This window comes from Argentina anserina, chromosome 4 (genome assembly GCF_933775445.1).
Source record: "Argentina anserina chromosome 4, drPotAnse1.1, whole genome shotgun sequence".
Classification (NCBI taxonomy): domain Eukaryota; kingdom Viridiplantae; phylum Streptophyta; class Magnoliopsida; order Rosales; family Rosaceae; genus Argentina; species Argentina anserina.
The window spans coordinates 26,091,133-26,113,370 of NC_065875.1; the positions used below are offsets into that span (position 1 = coordinate 26,091,133).

Genomic DNA, 22,238 nt, shown 5'->3' on the forward strand with positions numbered 1-22,238 from the left:
AAACGTTAGCCAGAAAATCTAAACCAACAAAACAACATAAAAAGGCCAATTGAATAATAGAGATGGAGGCATATGGGTCATAGTTTGGTCGCGAAGAAAACTTTTGTTACGACAGTTAAAATGTAAGTATTATTTTGAATACAAGTCACCATGAGTACACTACATATAGAAAACAATATGTAAATAATAATTTAGATACAACATAATTGCAAGGTAAAGTAACATAGTAAGTTTAATGTGTGACATGATAGGATCAAAGGCTTGTCAGTAAGGAATAATCCAACACGGTTTTTTCCTATTTCGAGGATAATTAAACCCAATCCGAAAAGGATTATTATTTCCGAATTCAAGTATGATTCTCATTCTCACAGGGAGTGGGTAAGTATTTCCTAGCCACTCAAGGACTGTAAAGTGTAAACCCTTCTATATATGAGTCCTGCTCTCCATTTCCAATTCCAATCCAAGCACACACCCTCCCTTCTACATTTTTCATAACCTTTCCACTCTCTTCCTTCATATCCTTCTCTTCTGCCAGAAAATCCATGTCACCAATTCGAAAACAACTAATCCCGGAGAGTCGGGACTGGTACTTCACAGAAGAAGAGTTGAGGCTCAACTCCCCATCTCGCCGGGACGGCATCTCCTTCGTCAAAGAGTCGGAACTCCGGTCTCATTACTGCTCCCATATTCAGAAGTGCGGTCGGAACTTAAAACTTCCTCATCACGCCATAGCTACCGCGATGATGATGTGCCACCGCTTCTACACTCGTCAGTCTCACGCCAAGAATTGCTGGCACACGGTGGCCTCCTCATGCATTCTTCTAGCCAGCAAACTCCGAGACTCGCCTCGGTTCCTTGATGACGTCGTTTTCGTGGTCTATGAATGTGAAATACAGGACGCGATCACAGATATGATGACGAGGAAAAAGCTCAATCCTCTCGACATGAAAGAAAGGGACGAGTTCTCCAAAGGGAGGATAGAGGTTTTGAAGAGGGAGAAGAAAGAACTTATCATAAAGGCAGAGCGGCTGGTGCTACAGACGATCGGGTTAGATGATATTGAGGATCCCTACAAGGCTCTCGTGGTGGCGCTGAAGATGTTCATGATGAGTGATAAAATCACCGACCTGACTAAGATGGCGTGGAGTCTTGTGGAGGAGTGGCTCAAGACATCACTGTGCTTGCAATACGAGCCAAACTACATTGCGGTTGGGTCAGTTGTGGTGGCTGCTAGGGTTCTGGGGATGAAGCTGCCTGCCGGTGAGAACTTTTGGCTGAAGGAGCTAGATGTTTCGCCGAAGCTGTTGGATGAGGTCGTTCGCCTGATGCAAAGTAGGATCGGCGAGCGGGAAACAAAGAAGACCATTAGGATTGTTAGCTTTTATGAGATTACATGCCGCTAATGATTTGATTACTAGCTCCTTTGTGAATTATTATTTAACTTGATCGTAACGGTTGCTTAAACCATCCACCGGTGTTGGGTATTTCTGTGTATAGAAGTTTGAGATAAAAAATTACATGAACATTGATTAGCATCGTTTCTTCTTGGCCAAAGTATCTGCTGCCATCGTGAATAGAATTTGAGGGCAACTAGTACGTTCAGGATGTTTATGGTCATTTATACTCAGAATCACACATGGAAAGACCTAGATCTGCCTGCAAAGCATGGTATAGAATCAAGCGCGGCTCTCTCTGCCAATCGGCAATTGATCTAACTTTGATGTTTAGGTTTCTAAGGAATCTAAGCACGTAACCATGTGAAAATAGCATGTTGTTGCTCCTTTTTTGGTACGATATAATGGAGTGACAATGATCTCCAACAGCTCTTTGAATTTTTGTTGTTTTTAATTGATTTCAAATTTCAGTCCCACTAAGTTTTATCTTAACAACAATTTAATAATGGATTACATCTTCAAGCAAGGACACTCGTCTTCCTACATCATCTTATATGTATGCTAAATCCAAAATTCTTAATAAACACCTACCCCTCTTGCAAAGTAACGAAATGAAACGAACAATAAGATGGAATGGGAATTCCAACTGTTCAAGGACTAAGAAAACCCCTAATAATTATTTAGCTACTTCCTCAAACTACCAGGGTGCATGTGGTTTTTCTTGTTCGATCAACCTACTGGCAATCTGGTTAAAAAAAAAGAAAGAAAATTACCCACTTTTGACAGTGTTACCTGACTGACCCCGCAACAGGAATTAACTGCCCGCGCTCGTAACTAAAAAAGCTATACGTCGGCTAACGCGTGGAAGACACCATCACCGTTGGTTGTTGTTGGCCCGTGTCATTTAGTGGGCTGTGTGTGGGGTGTACTGTAACTTACAATAATCCAATCCACGCGGAATAACTGCTCTCCTCCCTTTCTTTTTCTTTGACAGAGAAGGGAGAGATTCAGTTGGATTCCAGTTAGTTATTTACAACCTCTCTCTCTCTCTCTCTCTCTCATAGTAGTTTAATTTACTGATCCAATCACGCAAATCCCATTTTCAAATCCACCCCAAAAATTCTCAGAAGTCTCCAAAATCCTCCGAACTATGGGCTTCAAATCCCTCTTTTCCCGGAAGAAGAAATCCACCACCCCAACCTCCACCGCCGCCCCCTCGCCGCCGCCGGTGATGCGCTCCCCCTCGTTCGCCACCCGCGCCCAGATCGCCGAGCTGGACCAGGTCTTCCAGAAATTCGACGTCAACGGCGACGGCAAGATCTCGTCGTCGGAGCTCGGCGCGATCATGGGGAGCCTGGGCCACCCGGCGACGGAGGACGAGCTCCGGTCGATGATCGTGGAGGTCGACGGCGACGGCGACGGGTTCATCGACTTCAACGAGTTCGTGGAGCTCAACACCAAGGGGATCGACTCGGCGGAGGCGATGCAGAATCTCAGGGACGCGTTCTCCGTCTACGACATCGACGGCAACGGCTCGATCTCCGCGGAGGAGCTCTTCGAGGTGCTCAAGAGCTTGGGGGACGAGTGCTCCATCGCCGAGTGCCGGAAAATGATCGGCGGCGTGGACGCCGACGGCGACGGTATGATCAATTTTGAGGAGTTTAAAGTGATGATGATGATGGGGTCGCGTTGCGAGAGTAACAACAACAATGTTCAACAACAGCCTCATCCTGTTGGTAATTGAATCGCAATTGTTCATCATAGACTACGGTTTTTCTTCGTGGGGGCAGTTTCGTCTTTCTCGTTTTGTTGGTGTTGGTGATTTTGATGATCATGATGTTAACACTTCCCATCTTTGTATAATGATTCGGATGATCTAATTGGCGTTCAAGATTTCAGCACTTGTAATTTTTCCACTTTGGTTCATAACAGTGCTTTGAGTGAGAATGGTTGGAAAAGGAGGGTTCAATTGTGATCAAATTGGGAAGGTATCTGAGTAATTAGTGCAATCACTGCAATTTTTAAATAGAACAAAGTTTCTTACCATAAACAAAGAAACCAATGTGTCAATTTGTAACTGACCTAATTTACCTCTTACAGAATAGCATGAACAAAACTTGCTTGCTTTGAAGGAGATGACCACTGTCCCCACAAATTGACAGTCTTTTAATTTAATTTGACTATGAGGTTAGAGCATCTTCAAATGACTGGTTATCTCGTCAAAATTTGACTTTTTAACAAAGTTTTATGATAATTTTTACCTCCGTTCAACTACCTATTTAAAAGTTAGATTTAACTTTAACTAAAAATTATGATTAAATATAGCTAGGGATGGCAAAAATACCTAGCAGATAGGGTACCCACGGGTACGACCTTAATGGGAGAGTGTTTCGAGTAAAATTAGATAACGGGTACGGGGATCTCTGATATTCGGATGGCGGAAACAGAATGAGAACGGGGATAGTATTTTGATCCCATCCTCATACACACCCATTAATATATTATATATTTAATATAATTTATTAATATATATTCACTCAAATAAATTAATATACAAATTAAATAAACAGAAAATATCCATATATATTTTGTGATTATTTACACATACAACAATTTTTGACATAAGAAGATAATTTTATCATAATATTTGATTTTTATTTCAGTCTTTTATATTTCGTGTACTTTATTTGAATTTATTAATATTACTATTAACGCGTATTTGAGCGGGTATGAGAACTTAATCCCCTAAGGGTATGGGTATGGGGAATACGCAGTATCCTATTACGGGGATCGGGGCGGGTACGAGGATATAAACGGATTTGGGTATGGGTATGGTTTTTCAATCCCCTAACTCTACCCTCTTCATTGACATCCCTAAAAATAGCTCTAATTAAACTATATTTATGTGTTGAAAATTGAATTAGCTAAGCATAACTATCATTGTTGAAATATAACGATGATATTGGGTAGCTAAATGCTACTTTTTAGCTATTTTTAACATATATAACTAGACTGTAGGATCTTTGTCATTCTTGTGTAACCAGTAAGCAACAAGTTTCCCCAATAGAAAAATGCACTCTGAAATTAACCCCTTGAAGATAAAATTGATGGCTAAAAACCAGGGGTACATATGTAAAAACTGTTTGGTATTTAAAGGAGTTGCAAAGCCTTTGTGCTGAAATCTCAATCAACCTAAAATTTTGTAGGGAGTGAAGAAGTGGGGAGTTGAGAATGGCAGCTTCAAAGATGGTAATGGCTTCTCTGACGGCCATTAGGCCTCTAAGTTGCGCCGCCGCAGCTTCAGCCTCGGCGTCTTATCCGGGGCGGTTGGCGCCTCACCCGCCGGACCTTATAAAATGGGTCCGCCGGGAAGGTGGGTTCGTTCACGAGGCTGTGAAGATAGCTCAAGATGCTTCCTTTAGTCTTGGGCTGGTGGCTGCTGATGGAATTCCAAAAGGGTCTGAGCTTATTGTACTTCCTGAGCATATACCCTTGAGATTCGGCCCTTCTGAATCCGACGGCGGAGATGGGGCTGACGCTGTTCTTGCTAATTTGGCTCGCCAAGTTCCCGGTATGTGTTTTTGTTTCACATATTTATGCTCCCAGAGTTTTGTTTGAGTGAAAGTTTTGTGCTTTGTGGGTGCTATATGTTTTGTTTGGTTTTGCTGATAGAGTAGAGAAGGTTGAACCTTTTGATGTATTAGTATCATTTGATTGGTTGTTTCACCAGTACAGCAAATATCACACTGTTTATCTCACTTAAAAAGGTGTTATATGTGAAGGTTCAATTAGCAGTAACTAGTGTGAGTAGTGTCACTGGTTAACAGGGCCTAGAATTTTATAGTAAGGGGGGCCAGTATAGGGAAGAACTTAAGGTTAACAATGTCGATTTACTTAATACACTCAATTAAGTGTATTAATGGCCTGAAGCATTGCCATATTGATCCTCACGTATTTCATTTGCTCGAAAGAAAGTGAAAGTGGGGGTGCCAACATTTACACATACTTGTGTCTCTATCCCATTAATCAAAGAGATTACTTCTAAGTACTAATACAAGACAAATTCTTGGGGGTGCCATGGCCCCTTCAGGCCCTAGTGTAGCTCCGCCCCTGCTGGTTGAAATGTTTTATTAGTAAGAATGTATTATTTTTTAGGAAACCGGTTTACAGCATCTAGAGTATAAGCTAGTGTTGTTATGAGATCCTTTACTGCTGTAATGTAGGTTTTCTTTGTTTTGTATAGTTTAGTAACTTAAAAGTTTTGTACATTAGGCTGTACTGAGTTTTGAATATGAATAAACTGGATACTGGAAGCATTTGGCAGCCGAGCTGTGGGCAATGAAATTGGGTTTGAAGCTTCTGCAAGAGAGAGCCAGAGTTGGATCCTTCTGGTGGCCGTACATTGGCAATCTCCCTGAAGCATTTAACATACCTATCTTCTTCCCTGGCGAGGACATAAAGAATTTGCAGTATGCCCCTGTTCTTTACCAGGTACCTAAGTTGGCTCCAGTATTTGAAACTGTTGGGATTTAGACAACTCTTAACACTTCTATAATACATCGATGTTTAACAACTTGATTTGAACAACATTGCCGTGTAGCTCATTTGAGTTTCTTATATATAATTACGTCAATTCCCAAAGGTTTAATTTATAAGTGAATTCTTGTTCCAGGTAAACAAAAGATGCAGATTTCTTCTTGAATTTGAACAAGAAGTCAGACGTGCTCTTGAAGATAGTAAACCAAGTGATCACCCTTTTGGTGGCCAAGCTGTGGGTGCATCAGCCCTTGGATGGGCCATGTCAGCAGTTTCCTCTCGGGCATTCCGTTTGTATGGTAAAAAGCTTGCAGATGGGAACTATGATGATGTCCCCATGATGCTTCCTCTTATCGATATGTGCAACCATAGTTTCAAGCCAAATGCTCGAATACTTCAAGACCAGGATGACAGGAACAAGAAGATGCTAGTAAAGGTTAGATTTTTTTTTTTTAATTTCAGTTCTTTTGAAAGTCTCCAAACCATTAACAAAAAGGAAAAGGACATTGGCTACAGTTTTGTTTACTCAAATTTTGATTTCTCCATTCCAGGTTGTGGCGGAAACAGAGATCAAACAGAATGATTGCTTAGAACTCAACTATGGAGGCTTAAGCAATGACCTTTTTCTACTGGATTATGGATTTGTGGTACCTTCAAATCCCTATGATTGTATTGAGTTGAAATATGATGGAGCATTCTTAGATGCTGCCAGTATGGCTGCTGGAGTCTCATCACCCAGCTTCTCTGCACCAGCTGCATGGCAGAAAGATATATTATGCCAGCTAAAATTAGATGGGGAATCCCCTCTTCTCAAGGTTTTTGCTTTTCTAAAGACTTCTTCTTACTATTAATATCATGTTTCTTGGATTTAATCACTGATTTTGACTCTAGGTTATAGCAAGCTGTCCTATTTCCCTTATGTTTCTCAGTCTCTGATTGATGATGTTGATTACTAAAACAATCTAACACTTCTGCACAATTGCTGGCACACTAATTTTATGCTTCTCTTTTTGCCTGCTAGGTATGCTTAGGAGGTTCAGAATTGGTTGAGGGACGACTGTTGGCAGCCTTAAGAGTTGTTCTTTGCACTGATGTAGAGACAGTGCAGAAACATGATATAAACACATTGAAGTCTATATCAGTTGAAGCGCCGCTTGGTATTGCAAATGAGGTTGCTGCTTTTCGCACCATTATTGCACTATGTGTCATTGCACTTGGACACTTCCCAACCAAAATCATGGAGGATGAATCCCTGTTGCAAAAAGGCGTTTCAGATTCTACTGAGTTGGCTATCCATTTCAGAGTTCTGAAGAAAAGTGTCATCATAGATGTTATGAGAGATCTCACAAAGAGGGTGAAGTTACTTTCATCAAAAGAAACATCCACTGCTCAAAGCTGAAGTCCAATGGTATAGAATCATTCTAATTCTCATATCTTACAATTGTACTTAGTGCTTGGCTTGCCTTGTTATTACCATCTGTTTTGATCTCTAGTAATTTGATTATGATTCTGAAATATAGACTCCATGTTCAGCTATTGCTCAGCTTAAATCACAGATCTTCTCTTTACTCTTGTAGTGAATAAAGCAATGAACTGTTGTTGTAAACATGACAAATTCTTGGCACAAGGGATAAATGAGTTGTGGATGGACCTTTTCAATTTCCATTTTCTGTTGATAAGGGAATGGGGAGGGTTTTATACGGTAGTAGTGTAGAACTGTAAGAACTTGTCATAGATTAATCAATTAGACTTACTGAAGTATGCTTGAACATGTCAGCAAATTATCTTCGGAGAGCTTTATCACTTAGGATTGGTTCAATCCATTATATAGATGCTCGTATCCAAATGAAGTTTGAAATGGACTTGGTCGGTAAGAAGGATATTTTGAAGTTGGAAATATCCCCGAGATATTTAATCGAAGATAAAGTGATATATTATATTCCCAGACGAACAAGGCATAAATATAAGACCGCCGATATTTTTAGAAACAGAACAGTGATTGATTACCACAATTGGTTAATTTTCATGTATGATTTTGTGTATTCCATGAACACAGAAACAGGGAGAGATGGAATCCATAAGATATGATATTTTGATCATCCTAACTGCAAAGAGGAGTGACTCCATAAAATTTTGATTAATTTCACTATAAGCTTGAGTTTCCCACTGTACACAAACCAAAATAGAACTTCAAAACACCAAGTATCAATACTCTGGTTGGACAGAAACTGAAAGGAAACAATTCAAAGAGAAGCATAAACTTCTAAACCGCTGCCAAACCGAGCGGCGAACGTGACCGCTGCCGATGAAACTCCCGGAGAAGCAAGCGTCTCATCTCCGCCGGCTGCTCCACAGACAGAGAAGGGTGCTTGATTTTCTCGAACTCTTGTTTGATCTTCATGACTTGCATATGAACCAGAACGACGTTGTAACCCTCCTCTCCTTCCATGCTGTTGTTGATATTCATGTTCTTGTGCTCCATATGGTTCTGTTTTTCTTCTTGTTTATGACTCTGATGAGAGTTATGAACGTATCGAAGACTTTATATATACTCAGACAAGGAAACAAGGACACGATTTCTTCATGAATAGTGAGACAGGAAGAGAAGGTCTATAAGCATATTGCGGAGAAGGGTTAGCAAGTAAGTTAAAAAAAAAAAAACATGCCCCCTCTTTGGTCATTTGATTAAACATCATTACTTCATTGGTGGAGAGACGGTCAAAGTCTCTTTCTCTGTTTTCTTGTTAGGCATAATGTACATGGATGGATCACCAACTTTAGGTTTAAAGCAGCTTGATTAAGGGGTTTAGTCTAGTGATTAATTGGAGTCGGTTTTGGTCAAAAGAAACAATTAGCAACTCTTAGAAACATCCATAGGTCGACGTCGGCTATTTGGGGCAGCCACCTGCATTATTCACTTGGGATTTCTTAGTTGACTGGGTAAGGTATATATACGACTATACGAGTATAAACATGCACCAAATGTCAGTCTGAAACCAACTCTTTGCTTTCTGACCCAACAAAGAAAGAAAGACTTGCTTGAATTCTATATCGTATCTAATGAGCAGTAAGTTTGGCTGCTATGGATAAACCCTTGTTCCACAATGAAAGTCTGGTATGAAAACTTGTAGATGGTTGTTGATGGTTCTTTCCTTTCTGATTAGACACGCATAGAATTTTTGGTTATGAACAACCTACGTAAGAGAGAGTGATAAATATGGCAAGGTTTTGGACTTTTATCAAGGCCTGCATCATGCATGATTCTAGTTTGGAGGCCTGAACGAGAATTCATTTTTATCTTAGCTTAAATTGTCAAATGCCTCTAACAACACCAGTGTCATCTCCCCTACCTCCACACTCTAATCTATTTCGTCTGCCGGATTCTCCAACTAAGATTTTCTTTGATGTTTCAAACTATTAACAGATTATAGGGCACTCAATTAGATTGCTAACGATGAGTGCATATCTAGCATAGACTACTGATATCTTATTAGGTTTGTTCTTTGTTGTAGTTCAAATGAGGTATTCGGCCTACTAATTTCTGTGTTCAATCACCCATCGTGTTGAGCCCCAATAAGTTTTGGGCTTCTCAGCCAGATAAACAGCCCAACTGGTGGCTTCTGGGCTTTTTTTTTTTTAAAGAAAGACATAACAGTGGCTTCTGGACTTTATGAAAATCAAGGAGAAGAAAACTTGATTTATAGGCAAATACGTGTGCGACTTTTATTTTTCCTCTGGAAACTGGAAGGTGGCACCTGATTATTTGAAGCAAATAGTTTAGTACTTCACTGACCAAATTTCCTACGCAATATTTTATTTTGATTCACTAGTCAGTAAGATGCTCAATTATGCATGCATGTGAGTAGTTGGATATACAAATGGTGAACAAATCTTTGCATGTTATTCAGTCAGAGAAATTCAATGAAGGCCATCTTAGACTAGAACAAAACTGCCCCATACCATATGCTGCCGCTAGGAGAAACTAATGACTCAACTCTCACGATGAAGCGAACAACGAAATGTAAATTACGATGAAAATTACGATGTTTCACTCATCGTGCATCAGTGCATGTAAGATACACTTTCATTGATGCAACTACGTAGACGTAGTACCGACTGATCTACATACGAATCTGACCATCTTATTGATCTGGTAAGTATATCGGCCGTCCGAGTTTCTTGGAAGCCGGCGACCATGGAAAACCTACTCAATAGTCAATACTGTTCGATTCGATATCATTAACAAATAGAAATGTGTTCCACCTCTGGTTACCATGCACGCTTTATATAATCTAAACTATATTAATGTATTATCTCGTCGGAAGGTTTCCCATGTGAGCTATGCTACAAGATGAGGGGGCAACTATGCATATGTATAACATTGAACTTTTCCTTGTCCTTCTAAATTAAATTCAATTTTGGCATGCCCTATCTATATGTTCAATGAAAAACTCCACCCCTAGTTTTGTTAATCTTTTGATAGCATCTCAATTAGCAACAAATGGAAATTATTGTAGTGAGCGGCTCTGCGCAGTAATATTATTACTTTTCGACAAACGATTGCGTCAAACTATTTCTTGAGGTTGAAAATGTGGCTACAATTACGCTTATGTCGTTCATATTCCTTGCATAATCGTCGTCCTTATGTTAGCATCATTAGGCGCAATGTCAGTTTCAAAATATATTTTGAGATGCGAATCTCAAGAGTTCTATTTCGAATGACTCTTTGTTTTTATCTGCCACTTCAGCATATCAATCACATTTGGTGTAATCTTGAAGATTTTTCGTTATCGTTATCGTCTTAGTTTTATAAAACATCGTTGCCGACTTAGTTCTTTAAGAAAATTCAAACATATACCGTCCTATTGTCTTTTTTATACCACTATCTAGGTGTTATATATGTGCACTCTAAAACAAATACCGATTCGGCTTTGCTAGTGTAAAGACAATAGGGAATCACCATCCAACAATAGAAATGACGAGGGAAAAGTTTTCCTTAGTTCCAACTGCTCCACTGTTTATAATTGAGGAAATTGGAAGAGTATATAAGTCATTCTATATATATGTTTAGTTTGATCAATATGTATTTAGGGACAAAACAGAGCAAATAATTCTTAGGGAGTGGGCGGGGGATGCACATATTTTCCACTCCATGTGAGTCCGACCATTTCAAACCTCCGACTTGCTAGTCTCACTTTGAAGGCGACATTATATTTTGTTTTGGATATCTATATTGATATTGTTATCTTCATAGTTTTAAATTACTTCTTCAATTAGGAAGCTAGCTAGCTAGTAGTTGTTAGATGATTAAAGACAGTTGATATTGACTTGGCCGGAGAGGTTAATTCACCAATCAACAACGCAAGTGGAGAATGGAGATATAAGTTTAGTTTGTGCATGCATACCCGAAAAGATTTCCGGCAAGTCTCAATCGTACCATTCAAATCGTTTTCATTTCTAGTTGCTAGCTAGCTCGCAGCCGCATGAGTTCGGGCAAGTCTCAACGGTTCATTTAAATCATTTCATTTCCAGTTGCTCGCTTAATGTTGAAGTATATATTTCATTTAAACCATTCAAACCATAATGGAAGTATGGTTTGGATTCTGGTAGATACTTTGGCATAAAGTACAATGAATGATTTCACATATAATTATTATGTAGATAAGTCTCCAAAGAGCTTTTTGTTAGTCAGTGTATATATAGATTATTCTATAGTCCTTATTGGATGACTTTTTTGTTACATTATTTTCCACAAAATTGTATTCGTTTTATGACTATATCAATTGAATAGAATTTATTTCAAATCGTCTGTAAAGAAATGAAAGAGTAATACTGTACATGATACTTACATGAAAATTATTTTTTTAGTACGAAGTCAAGACGATTTTATTCATTAAGAGTACAAAGATAACTCACTCATAAGGACCGACAAAAAGAGACATTCCATCTGACCATCCAAACTTAAAAAACAACTAAGCTTATAGAGTCAAAAACATACACCTACCATGAATACCGTTTATAACACCATTATTTCAGTGCCTAGTAAGATTTAGAAGATTGAATAAAGTTTGCAACCAAGCCTCATAAACATTGTGACCGACTCAAAATTAAGTCATATTTTGGGTCATAAAGACCCAATCGAGCCAAAACCACTCCATCCATCTAGCAAAAGCCACAAAGCTGACCCATTTAACCTGATCACTTTCCCAAAGCCCAATCGCATTCAACCATAGGAGGGTCAAGATCTACTAAGAACTAGCAGCCACCGTCTTCACCACCGCCACCTAAGATCCTCCTGTAACCAAAACAAAAGTCGACACCGCCACAAGTCGGCACACACGACGCCCACATGGTCGACCAACTCACCAAGATCACAACCCCAACTAGGATCGAAGCCATCAATCATTGATTCGAGAACAAGACCATAACCTACCAAGTTTCCAAGCCCATACCGCCACACCGACAAGCCAAGCCTATCCACACCACCTTCAAGATCAAGAGCGACACCGCCCAAATCCCTATCAAAAACCTCACCATAGGAGCGGCTCCAATTCGCACACCCACCGAGCAAAAAAAAGACCGAAACCAAAGAGATGCAAACTACAATGAAATAATCCACCGCCATCCTAATACAACCAACAAAGAGGGAAATCCCTCGTCATAGTTGAGATTTCACAGCAAAAACCAAGCCGCCACCTTAACCCTGCACTCGCGTACAAGCCACTGAGCCCTTCAACGAAACTAAAAAGAAGAGAAAGAGAACATATCCCAGCGATCAAAGGAACGGGGAGGGGGAGTTTTGTGGCCGGAGCCATAGATTTTGAAAATTTATTGCCGCCGCTAGAAACTCTAGTAAAGCAATATGAATAAAAATCCAATTTTGGAAAATCATGGATAGTATTTGGACAAAAAGTCACATAAAAGTATAATACTTATGTTTGTTTACATTCAATAAGAGAAAAAACAACAAACGGACAAGAAAGAACATAACAAAAAGTTCTAAATCATTTCTTCCTTCGTGAAGATATACAATCATGCGTTTCTAGAAAAAAAATATTATTAAATTATTATTAAAATAAAAAATTACTTAGTAGTACTAGACAACATTTGAATTAGTGAAAATTTTAAGAATGGTACCTCACAAATTTTCCACTATGAATTAAGAGTTATTTACTTTTGTTTAACATCAAAACGGTACACCACGTCTGAAACACGACCTAAAAAGTGTACCCGTTGTTAACCCTCGGTTTGTCTCAAAATTTCTCGTCTATTTTGCAGGGGCATTTATGTCTGCTCACTTTCTCCTGCCCCACGAGGTCGAGTCCTCCAAATTTGAATGCATCGACCTCGCCCACTAAGTTGACTATCTTTCCCAGATGCTCTAATCCACCGACCGCATCGCCTCCCCTCCCTCTACAAGCGCCCCGTCTGCCGCATCGCCACCGATGTCGCCAAGAACCTCGACTGGGCCCTCGTCCGCAAGTGCCACCACAACGACGTCCTCCGCCAGATCTTCTCCATCACCATCCACTCTCCTCGAGTTCTCCATTGGCGACATTAAGTGGCTCCTCTCTGTCTTCGAATTCGACGACGCCAACCTCTCCATGCCGTCGATCGCCAGCAACGACCCCATCCTTAGTTGGGTCTGGTCCTACATCACCACCATCGAAATGGGCCAGCTCCGCGATCGAGTCGACACCGCCACCTCACTCGTCTTTCTGGCTAGATACAATGACTGGAAGATCATATTCGATAAAGGCGGAGTCACGCCGTTGCTGAAGCTACTCAAGGAGGGCTTATTGCCGGAGACCCAAATTGCGTCGGCGAATGCGCTGTTTCATGTCACTACGGACAAGGAGAGGGTTCAGATTGTGATCGATTTGAATGTGATTCCAATGATTATTTCAGTCTTGGGAGATTCTCTGATGAGGGTTCAGGCGACGGTGAAGCTAGTGGCGGAAATGGCGAAGCATGACCCGATTGTGCAAGAGGAGTTTTCTAGAGAAAATGTGACTAGGCCATTGGTGTCATTGTTGGCTATGGATACAATTTTGGATGAGCCAAAAATGCAGGTGGGTAAGCCCAATATTCATTCTCTTGTGATCAATAAGGAGTTGGTTGGAAAAGGTTCGAATTCAAGTAGTCGATTGAGTTTGTTTAGTTCGAATTATTATCATTCTGATGGGAGTAACAGAGGTGGGAGGCATTATAGGAAAGAGAGGGAGAGAGAAGTTTAGTGCCCTGAGGGTGAAGCTTCATTTTTAAATTGGTTGTATTGAGGCATTGTGGAAGTTGTGCAAAGATTATTTGGTGAATAGTCAAAAAGTTACAGAGACAAAATGGCTGATTTGTTTGGCCAATATTGTCGAGAAGGTGGGTGGGAATTTGCAGCTGAATTGCTTGATGACTGATGGAGATAGTTGCAGTGGCCGAGTCTAATGCCGAACTTAGAAGATCGGCTTTTAAGCCAAACTCTCCGACACATTCGGGCTTGGAGGACTCGGCCTCGTGGCGTCATGGGGCAGGAGAAGTGGGCAGACAGAAATGCCCTTGTAAAATAGACGAGAAAGTTTGAGATAAACGGAGGGTTAACAATGGGTACACTTTTTGGGCCGTGTTTTAGACATGGTGTACAATTTTGATGTTAACAAAAGTAAATAACCCTTAATTCGGAGTGGGGAATTTGTCGGGTACCATTCTTAAAATTTTCACTCTGAATTAACTAAAAATTCAATTTATATAATTCTTATACATATTAGGACATAAACCCAAGTCCAAAAATGAGCGGACCCAAACTTAATTAATTAATGTTGAAATGTCCAAATTACCACTATTTTTGCGAAAATTATCAAAATGTCACTCTAAGATCTAACAAGTTTCTCTCTCCTCATTTTTTTTTCACGGTAAAATTTAAATTTTCCGGCCAAACCATCGGCAATTTGGAGGTGAACCAATATATAAAGTTGTTCTTTATGTCATGGGCTTTCATATAAGTACCATATTTGCACATTTGTTTTAGAAACTTTGAAATTTCAAATTTTGCTAACCAAAAGCCACAGTAGTATTTAGTTTTACAATCGACAGTAGAAATTAGATTTATAGTCGACAATAACATGTACCTTCCTAGCTGACCGTAGCACCTTTCAAGTCGGAAGTAGCAGCTAGTTTCATACTCGATAGTAACATGTTGCTTAATTAGATAATAGTTTTTAATTTCATAATCGATAGCAGCAGCTAGTTTCTTATTCGACAATAGCAGATAGCTTCTTAGTCGACAATAGTAGATAGTTTTTGAGTTGATAGTAACATGTACATATGTAGATGTGATATGTAGTAGTGAGAATGAATTTTGAATTCTCTTAAATGTAATAAGCTAAATAGGGGCAAAAAAATAAAATATCATATGACATGTGACAGTTTGACATTATAGTGGTCATTATTTGTAATTTTTAGTCATAATTTGCTCCATCAAATTAGAAAAGTGAGTTTTTTGTAAACCAAAATGTTGTCTCACACTCATTAGTAATTTGTTATTATTAGAAATTGTAATATTATTATCACTAAATGAATCAATTACAGGTTTTGAATCACTCAAATTGTACAATCGACACTTTTGACGAGCATCAGAGTTACACTTGTACATTGTATTTTAAATAACCAAAACTAACTACAACCCTAAAGTTTGCCACCTTTTTATCAACGACTATAGGTTGCAATTTCCAAATTGTTATTTTCATCGCATACATATTGAAGTAATGACGTAACACTAAGCCTGATCATTAACCACCTAATTCATCATTAGCTTTTCCTATTAGGACTCATGTCACCCACCATGTTTTTTTTTCATTTTCATTTCTTAGAAGTCAAGAAATGTAAGTCACCGCCAAAAGAGGGGTTTAAAAACGAAAACATGCAGCGCACGCCCATAATTCATGCACGTGAGCATGTTCTCCAGAAGTCAACTTGCAACCAACCCAGTTATACCGCGCCACGTGGACTCATCATCACAAAATAGTTGTTGTGGGAAACGACACAGAAGCTCCTCGAGCAGATCCGTCGCACAAGGCGACGTGAATGTCGGACGCTCTCACGGCACTTTTGTTCTCTGTTTTTCCGATGAGCTACAATATAGCTCCTCTTACACGACCTAATCAGACCAATGAGCTCCTCTTACACGACCTAATCAGACCAATGAGCTCCTCTTACACGACCTAATCAGACCAATGAGACTGCAAGGCATTTGCTCAATGGAACCGAGTAAGGAGCAGGTCCAACTAGCTACATTCATGAAATGACCTAATTGAGCGGAGTCACGAAAGAAAATTCGCTGCACCCCCGGCCAACATGCATATATGAATCAAAGGCGGATCTACTCGAGAGACTATCTAGGCTTAAGCCCATACGAAAACTGAAATATATATTTACTCTTATGTGGTTGAAGTTTAATAATCTTAGTTGGTTGAGTTGGTTGAGCATTTGTATAACAAACATGTGGTCCTAAGTTTGAATGCTGTCTTTTTTTTTTATCATCTCCTATGCTTTCTTTTCTTTGTTTTGAAATTTATTTGTTTTCTTACCATATGTTCATATTTTCTACAATATTTCTTACTTTCCTTTTTTTTTCTTTTTTTCTCCATCCTAAGAAAATTGGTTTTAATGAGGATATTATGAAGCCCTTAATTGTAAGTTTATCATGTTTTTGAAAAAAATTGTAAGTCCCTATCATTTGACGAAAACATGTAGCCTTTATAACTCTTATTAGCCTAGACGGAAATCTATTTATGGATCCGCCATTTAAAGAATATTAATCCAAACACTAAAGATAGCAACAAGATTTCGCACATCTAATAGGTTCATATGCTACGAGTTAAACATTTTATTCATACATATTAATGATTTTATGTTGGTAAAAGTGCATGTTGGAGTTATGTATTTTTTATTCCGATAGTTTTTTATTTCTTATATTTTGTTTTTCGCTTATAATGTTCCGTTATAGCGATTATATTCGTTTCTAGACGTAATAATCTGAAACTACAGGAAAATGTCCCATCAGCCTTATATAGAAATGATCAAACAAGTTGTTTTATTATTTCAAACGGCATATCCCTGGACGCTTTTTTTTCTATATATAACCAAGTCTGGTGTTTCTGTGCCAGCCCATCCTTCATCTCTCTGCCCCAAAACTTCAACTTTTAACAGAGATTTCTACCCAACTTTGGATATATCTCCGTGTTATTCTGTGACATCTATAACTGATATCTTCGTTATTTTGGGATTCAGACTATTAAGTTGTAACAGAAACAAAGGCATCTGGCCACTACAACCTTAGTTTAAAAGGCAACCTTTCATTTGCCAAAGGGTTTTACTCACAAATTTGCAATTGCGAAGGCTTAGTTTGTAAGAAGAAGCTAGAAGAAGAAGAAGAAGAAGAAGAAGAAGGAGACATGGCTTGTGTAGTTGCTAGAACGGGAAGGGAGTTGCAGAGATACAACATGGGCCGCCGTCAAGTCGTAGGGTAAGGCTCGGTCTTTTTCTTTATCTGTTGAGTTGAGCTTTTCTTGACAATTGATGTACATGGCGGTTTTGTTCTTTTCTGTTCTTCAAAGGTCCCTATCAGATTGCACCCCATGTCCCCTATCCATGTTCTTTATATAAACAATAATCAAAATCTTCGGTTTAAATCAAAAGCTGATTCTTCGTGAATTGATTTTGCAGGTGCATACCTTATAGATATAAAAATGGCCTTGATGGTACCGTAAGCAAGGAGTTGGAATTTCTTGTGATTACTTCACAGAAAGGCAATGCATTCATGTTCCCTAAGGTATAATATATATAACTGCTGTATCTTTTTTAATGTTTTTGTTTTGTTCAATTGGGTAAATAATTTCTTCCTTATTTAGTTTGTATTGAGACTCAACATTTTATGTTGGCGTGAATCCGGCGTAAAACACGGGCCGTGATTCACTCCGTGAATCATGGAGTAAATCATGTTAGATTAGGCTATATAATTGTTGAATCTGTGTATGAATGTAATTAAGCAATTATCAATCTTCTTCAATTTTTTGTTGTTGTTTGATTTAGGGTGGTTGGGAGCTTGATGAATCTGTTGAAGAAGCTGCTTCACGAGAGTCGCTAGAAGAAGCAGGTGTTCTTGGAAATGTTGAGGTTGGTATATAGTTTTTCTTTCTTCTTTTGATTGTGGAAGAGGGACATAATTCTCAAACTATTAACTTCTATGACGTAATGCTGAAGATTTTGACCAGAATGTTATTTGATTATGGCAGTGTCAATTGGGACAGTGGAGTTTCATGAGCAAAAGCCATAACACATATTATGAAGGCTACATGTTCCCTTTGTTTGTCAAGGAACAACTGGATCTCTGGCCAGAGAAGAACGTACGACAACGCATTTGGGTATGTCTTTGATCTGTATGTAGGATTTGAAGTCCTACGTTTGTTTATCATGTTATGCATAACGATCTGCATGTATAATTTATACAAAACAAGTTTTGTAATTTGTTATATGTTTTTATACAGATGACTGCTGCCAAAGCTAGAGAAGCATGTCAACATTGGTGGATGAAGGAAGCCTTGGACATTTTGGTCGAGCGGCTTACCTCAGAACAGAACGAGAGTCATGACGACGATGCATGTCTAGTATCGGCTTGTTCTTTGAGCTAAGCAACAGAGATCAACTCCTATCATTTTGTACATAACCGACACTTGCTTAGGGAATCAAGCGAAAAGGAGAGAAAAGAAAACCAATGACAGTACTACTTAGAGATGTTTCCAGCCAACCAGACAAACTGGTTGTAGAGTAAACTTCAGGCATACAAAAGTGTAAAACCTGTAGTTTATAGATCGTTGTAATCATTGATCTGTAGTGCTGTTGCCCCTTTTTGTAATCTCATCTGTTCTGATGAGAAAACAAATTGGCGGTGTTGGTAAATTAGAAGAACAAAATCTGATGTTAATTGTATGTTTAATCATTTTCCTGAAATTATGGCACGGATTTTGTTTCAGAAACATCAAACACCCCCCGTAGAATGAGTGTTTACAAACTCATCCGCAAATACCAGAATAGGCCTACAGTCACCGAAATCGTGAACTCGAACAAATCATAAAGCTGAAACAAAAATCATATTGTTGAAACGTAAATCTATGTATTACGTACATGATTCACAAGACAACGTGACATAGCAGCTGATTTAAGTTGCCATTCTGAGATAGTACTACTACTATATCAACTAGCAATATTAGATTAGTCTGTTCAATTATCGACTTTCTTCACCCTTCTAATTAAAACCCTACATAACTATCAGAACTTCATCCTCGATCATCTACCTACTTTCCATAGAATCTGTTTCATGATATCTTAATATAACTAAACAGAAGTGCTTATCAAGCTAGTAGTATCCATCTATTTTCATCTACTTATGGAACAGATAAAATCCCAGATAATAACCAAGTACCATTTCCAAATACAAGTTAAACACATTCGTTTATTGCAAACGTTGCTAGATAATGAGTCCCAGCCAGTGGCTCTTTCTTCTACTGTAATCACTAAAAATTTACCAAAGCTGATCAGTTAAGTACCAAAAGATCATCTTCCAAGACAACTAACTGTTCGTTATCCTGTTCAAAAGCTAGCACTGTTTCAAATGAGATTTGGTCAGATTTTCCTATTCTGATTGGGAAGGTAGTGAACACCGGGGGGTTTTCTTCCTAGTCAAGTTTGGCTTTGGAGCTACCTGGACCACTTGTTTTCAACTTCACGCTTTCCATGAAAGCTGCCGATACATCCGCTTCGATAAATTCAGAAGAAAACCAGGGGATAGCATCCTGGAACGGTGCTAGATCCTCTTTGGAGGTGATTCCACGACTTGTCTCCAACTTCATATTTTCCATGGATGCGTGCTGCAGTAGATTCTTCTCTTCTTTGGGTACACAATTATTCTTGGGGCTAGTCTTCATGTAAGGTTCTAGATCCTACAGCAAACATTAACCTCAAGTGAAAGTTTGATCTTAATTACATATTTTGAGAGGTCTATTAGGCTGGCCCTGGACAATTAAGTCAATAATAGTCTTATACGTATATATATATATATGTGTGTGTGTGTGTGTGTGTGTGTGTATCAAGGGTACAAGTCTGAATTATGAACTCCATCATAGACGGTAAGTTACCTCCAGAAAATCATTCGGATGTACCATTCCATTCCACGAACACATTGCTTCACCAGTCATGGGGTCAATGACGAGCATTATGGTCCTTGAATCCAAGAAGTACTTTGTGGAAACCTTATAACCTTCGGGTGTATCAAAATACTCCTAAAAAGCATAAAAGCATGACCAATTAAAATATGGACCATGTATATGATTAAAATTCAGAAAACAAATTCCAGACTCAATCTAAGTTTAATACGGTAGAAGTAATAATCATTGGGAAATTGTAAAACGAACGTGAAAGGAAGTACTTACGTGCCAAACGATAAGATAGGCACTAATGATCTCAGAGACATTGTTGTGAGCCCAGATGTTGTTGGCATGTATAGTGGCGGGAAACATAATCCGTGTTTTACGGAGTGAATCCCGGAAAGTGAATTCGTAGATTAGTATATATAGGTTGATATGTGTATGAAGAAATCATCAAGTTATATGTTCAATTAATTCCATTTGGTATCAGAGCCGTGCTCTGTTTTACCTGGTTTTGGTGTTTGGAGCTTCCGGTAATTAGTCGGAATAACCGACTGTTTTTTTTGTTCCCGGCGTCGTCCTCCAGAAGTCAACACGTTGCCGTCTTCCTCGTCGCTCCCGCTGCTGCAACCTCACCTCCTCGACGAGCGCCGTTCTCCTCGACGAGCGCCGTTCTCTTCGACACAGACGACCTCCGGTTTAGACGACCCACCGACGAGCGCCGTTATCCACATCACCCACAACCACCACCTCTGCTTCTTTCGGCTCCTCAACCTCACTGCCATTCTCCACAACCTCATCTCCGAATCGACCCGCCGATCCCGCCGATTCACTGCTCCTCATCTCCGAGACGCCCTCCGGTGGTCCCTCCCTCCGGTGGTCCCTCATCTCCGAGACGCCCTCCGGTGCTCCTCATCTCCGAGACGCCGATTCATTCACCCTAGCTCGGAGCCGCCGCTGTCCCTTTCTCTCTGCTCTGCACCTCCATCTCTTTCTTCTCCTCTCCGAAATCTTTCCCGAAATTTTCCTTCAGAAACCCTACATTTATCTCTCAACCCGACCCGACCCGGCCCGCTCTCGACTCGACCCGGTCCGCCGATCCGACCCGGTCCGCCGATCCGACCCGGTCCACCCGACCCGACCCGGTCCACCCGACCCGACCCGGTCCACCCGACCCGATCCGGTCCACCCGACCCGACCCGGTACACCCGACCCGACCCGGTCCATCCGACCCGACCCGGTCCGGCAAGAATCATTTGTCTTTTTCCTTGTCTGTGCATCCTCACTGCAGTGCAAGTGCACCAAAGACCGATTCTTCTTTAATTGGTATGGCTTTTAATATTTCTCACTCTGGTAGTTCTGATACATGGATTATTGATTCTGGTGCGTCTGATCATATGACTTATGACAAATCTTATTTTACCATATTATCCCCTCCACCCGTACCCTATGTTACTAATGCTAATGGTGAGCCATTTCCTGTGGTAGGGACAGGGTCTGTTCGTATTACTCCTACCATAGAGCTTCACAATGTACTTTATGTACCTGCTCTATCTCACCATTTGATATCTGTTCCCTAACTGAACGCTGACGCTCAGTGCTATGTGACCTTTTTTCCTATGTATGTGATATTTCAGGATCTTCTCACCGGACGAGTAATTGGTCGGGGGTATTTGCGGGGCCGGTTGTTTCATTTGGATCTGACGTACGCAGGGGAAAAACCAGGCGGGCAGTCTCGGACCGCGTTACTCTCCACTTCTGACAAGTTAAGTGAAATTTGGTTATGGCATCGTCGCTTAGGGCATCCATCTTTTAGTATTATGAAAAAATCCATGCCCACTTTGTTTATTAATGTGGACGAGTCTTGTTTATGTTGTGAGACATGTGTTTTGGGCAAGAGTCATCGATCAACTTATTCCCCTAGTAGTTCACCTAAAAGCTTTCTTCCTTTTGAATTAATTCATTCTGATGTTTGGGGACCCTCTAAAGAATCTACTGTCTCAGGCATGCGTTATTTTGTGTCATTCATTGATGAGTGCACACGTCTTTCATGGATTATTCTTCTTAAAAATAAAAATGAAGTTTTTCCAGCTTTTCGTACCTTCCATGCCACTGT

General features: G+C 39.8%; 6 protein-coding genes across 7 annotated transcripts; 4 read left to right on the forward strand and 2 right to left on the reverse strand.

The window, feature by feature from the left end:
• The first annotated feature begins 740 nt into the window (after window positions 1-740).
• Window positions 741-1,403, forward strand: LOC126792495 (cyclin-T1-5-like). The gene has a single exon (XM_050518906.1). It carries the CDS (start codon window positions 741-743, stop codon window positions 1,401-1,403), a length of 663 nt encoding a protein of 220 aa, XP_050374863.1.
• A 1,033-nt stretch (window positions 1,404-2,436) lies between these two features.
• LOC126791315 (probable calcium-binding protein CML25) lies at window positions 2,437-3,323 on the forward strand. Its single transcript, XM_050517753.1, has one exon. It carries the CDS (start codon window positions 2,545-2,547, stop codon window positions 3,136-3,138), a length of 594 nt encoding a protein of 197 aa, XP_050373710.1. The 5' UTR covers window positions 2,437-2,544; the 3' UTR covers window positions 3,139-3,323.
• A 1,272-nt stretch (window positions 3,324-4,595) lies between these two features.
• LOC126791300 (uncharacterized) lies at window positions 4,596-7,582 on the forward strand. Of its 2 annotated transcripts, none has more exons than XM_050517735.1 (5): window positions 4,596-4,965; window positions 5,719-5,885; window positions 6,067-6,366; window positions 6,482-6,745; window positions 6,952-7,582. In XM_050517735.1, exons 1-5 carry the CDS (start codon window positions 4,626-4,628, stop codon window positions 7,327-7,329), a joined length of 1,449 nt encoding a protein of 482 aa, XP_050373692.1. In that variant the 5' UTR covers window positions 4,596-4,625; the 3' UTR covers window positions 7,330-7,582. The 2 variants fall into 2 exon arrangements, with proteins under 2 accessions (XP_050373692.1, XP_050373693.1); XM_050517736.1 differs by having other exon boundaries at window positions 4,788-4,965; window positions 5,709-5,885.
• Window positions 7,583-8,071: 489 nt separating this feature from the next.
• Window positions 8,072-8,458, reverse strand: LOC126791326 (uncharacterized). The gene has a single exon (XM_050517764.1). It carries the CDS (start codon window positions 8,410-8,412, stop codon window positions 8,194-8,196), a length of 219 nt encoding a protein of 72 aa, XP_050373721.1. The 5' UTR covers window positions 8,413-8,458; the 3' UTR covers window positions 8,072-8,193.
• Window positions 8,459-17,221: 8,763 nt separating this feature from the next.
• On the forward strand, window positions 17,222-18,713 carry LOC126791327 (nudix hydrolase 17, mitochondrial). The gene is made up of 5 exons (XM_050517765.1): window positions 17,222-17,445; window positions 17,646-17,751; window positions 18,012-18,095; window positions 18,215-18,343; window positions 18,467-18,713. The coding sequence occupies exons 1-5, from the start codon at window positions 17,375-17,377 to the stop codon at window positions 18,608-18,610; spliced, it is 534 nt and encodes a 177-aa protein (XP_050373722.1). The 5' UTR covers window positions 17,222-17,374; the 3' UTR covers window positions 18,611-18,713.
• Window positions 18,714-19,484: 771 nt separating this feature from the next.
• On the reverse strand, window positions 19,485-20,494 carry LOC126792496 (plant UBX domain-containing protein 7-like). The gene is made up of 3 exons (XM_050518907.1): window positions 20,408-20,494; window positions 20,114-20,257; window positions 19,485-19,918 (listed from the first exon to the last, which is right to left on the reverse strand). Exons 1-3 carry the CDS (start codon window positions 20,492-20,494, stop codon window positions 19,655-19,657), a joined length of 495 nt encoding a protein of 164 aa, XP_050374864.1. The 3' UTR covers window positions 19,485-19,654.
• Window positions 20,495-22,238: the final 1,744 nt, after the last annotated feature.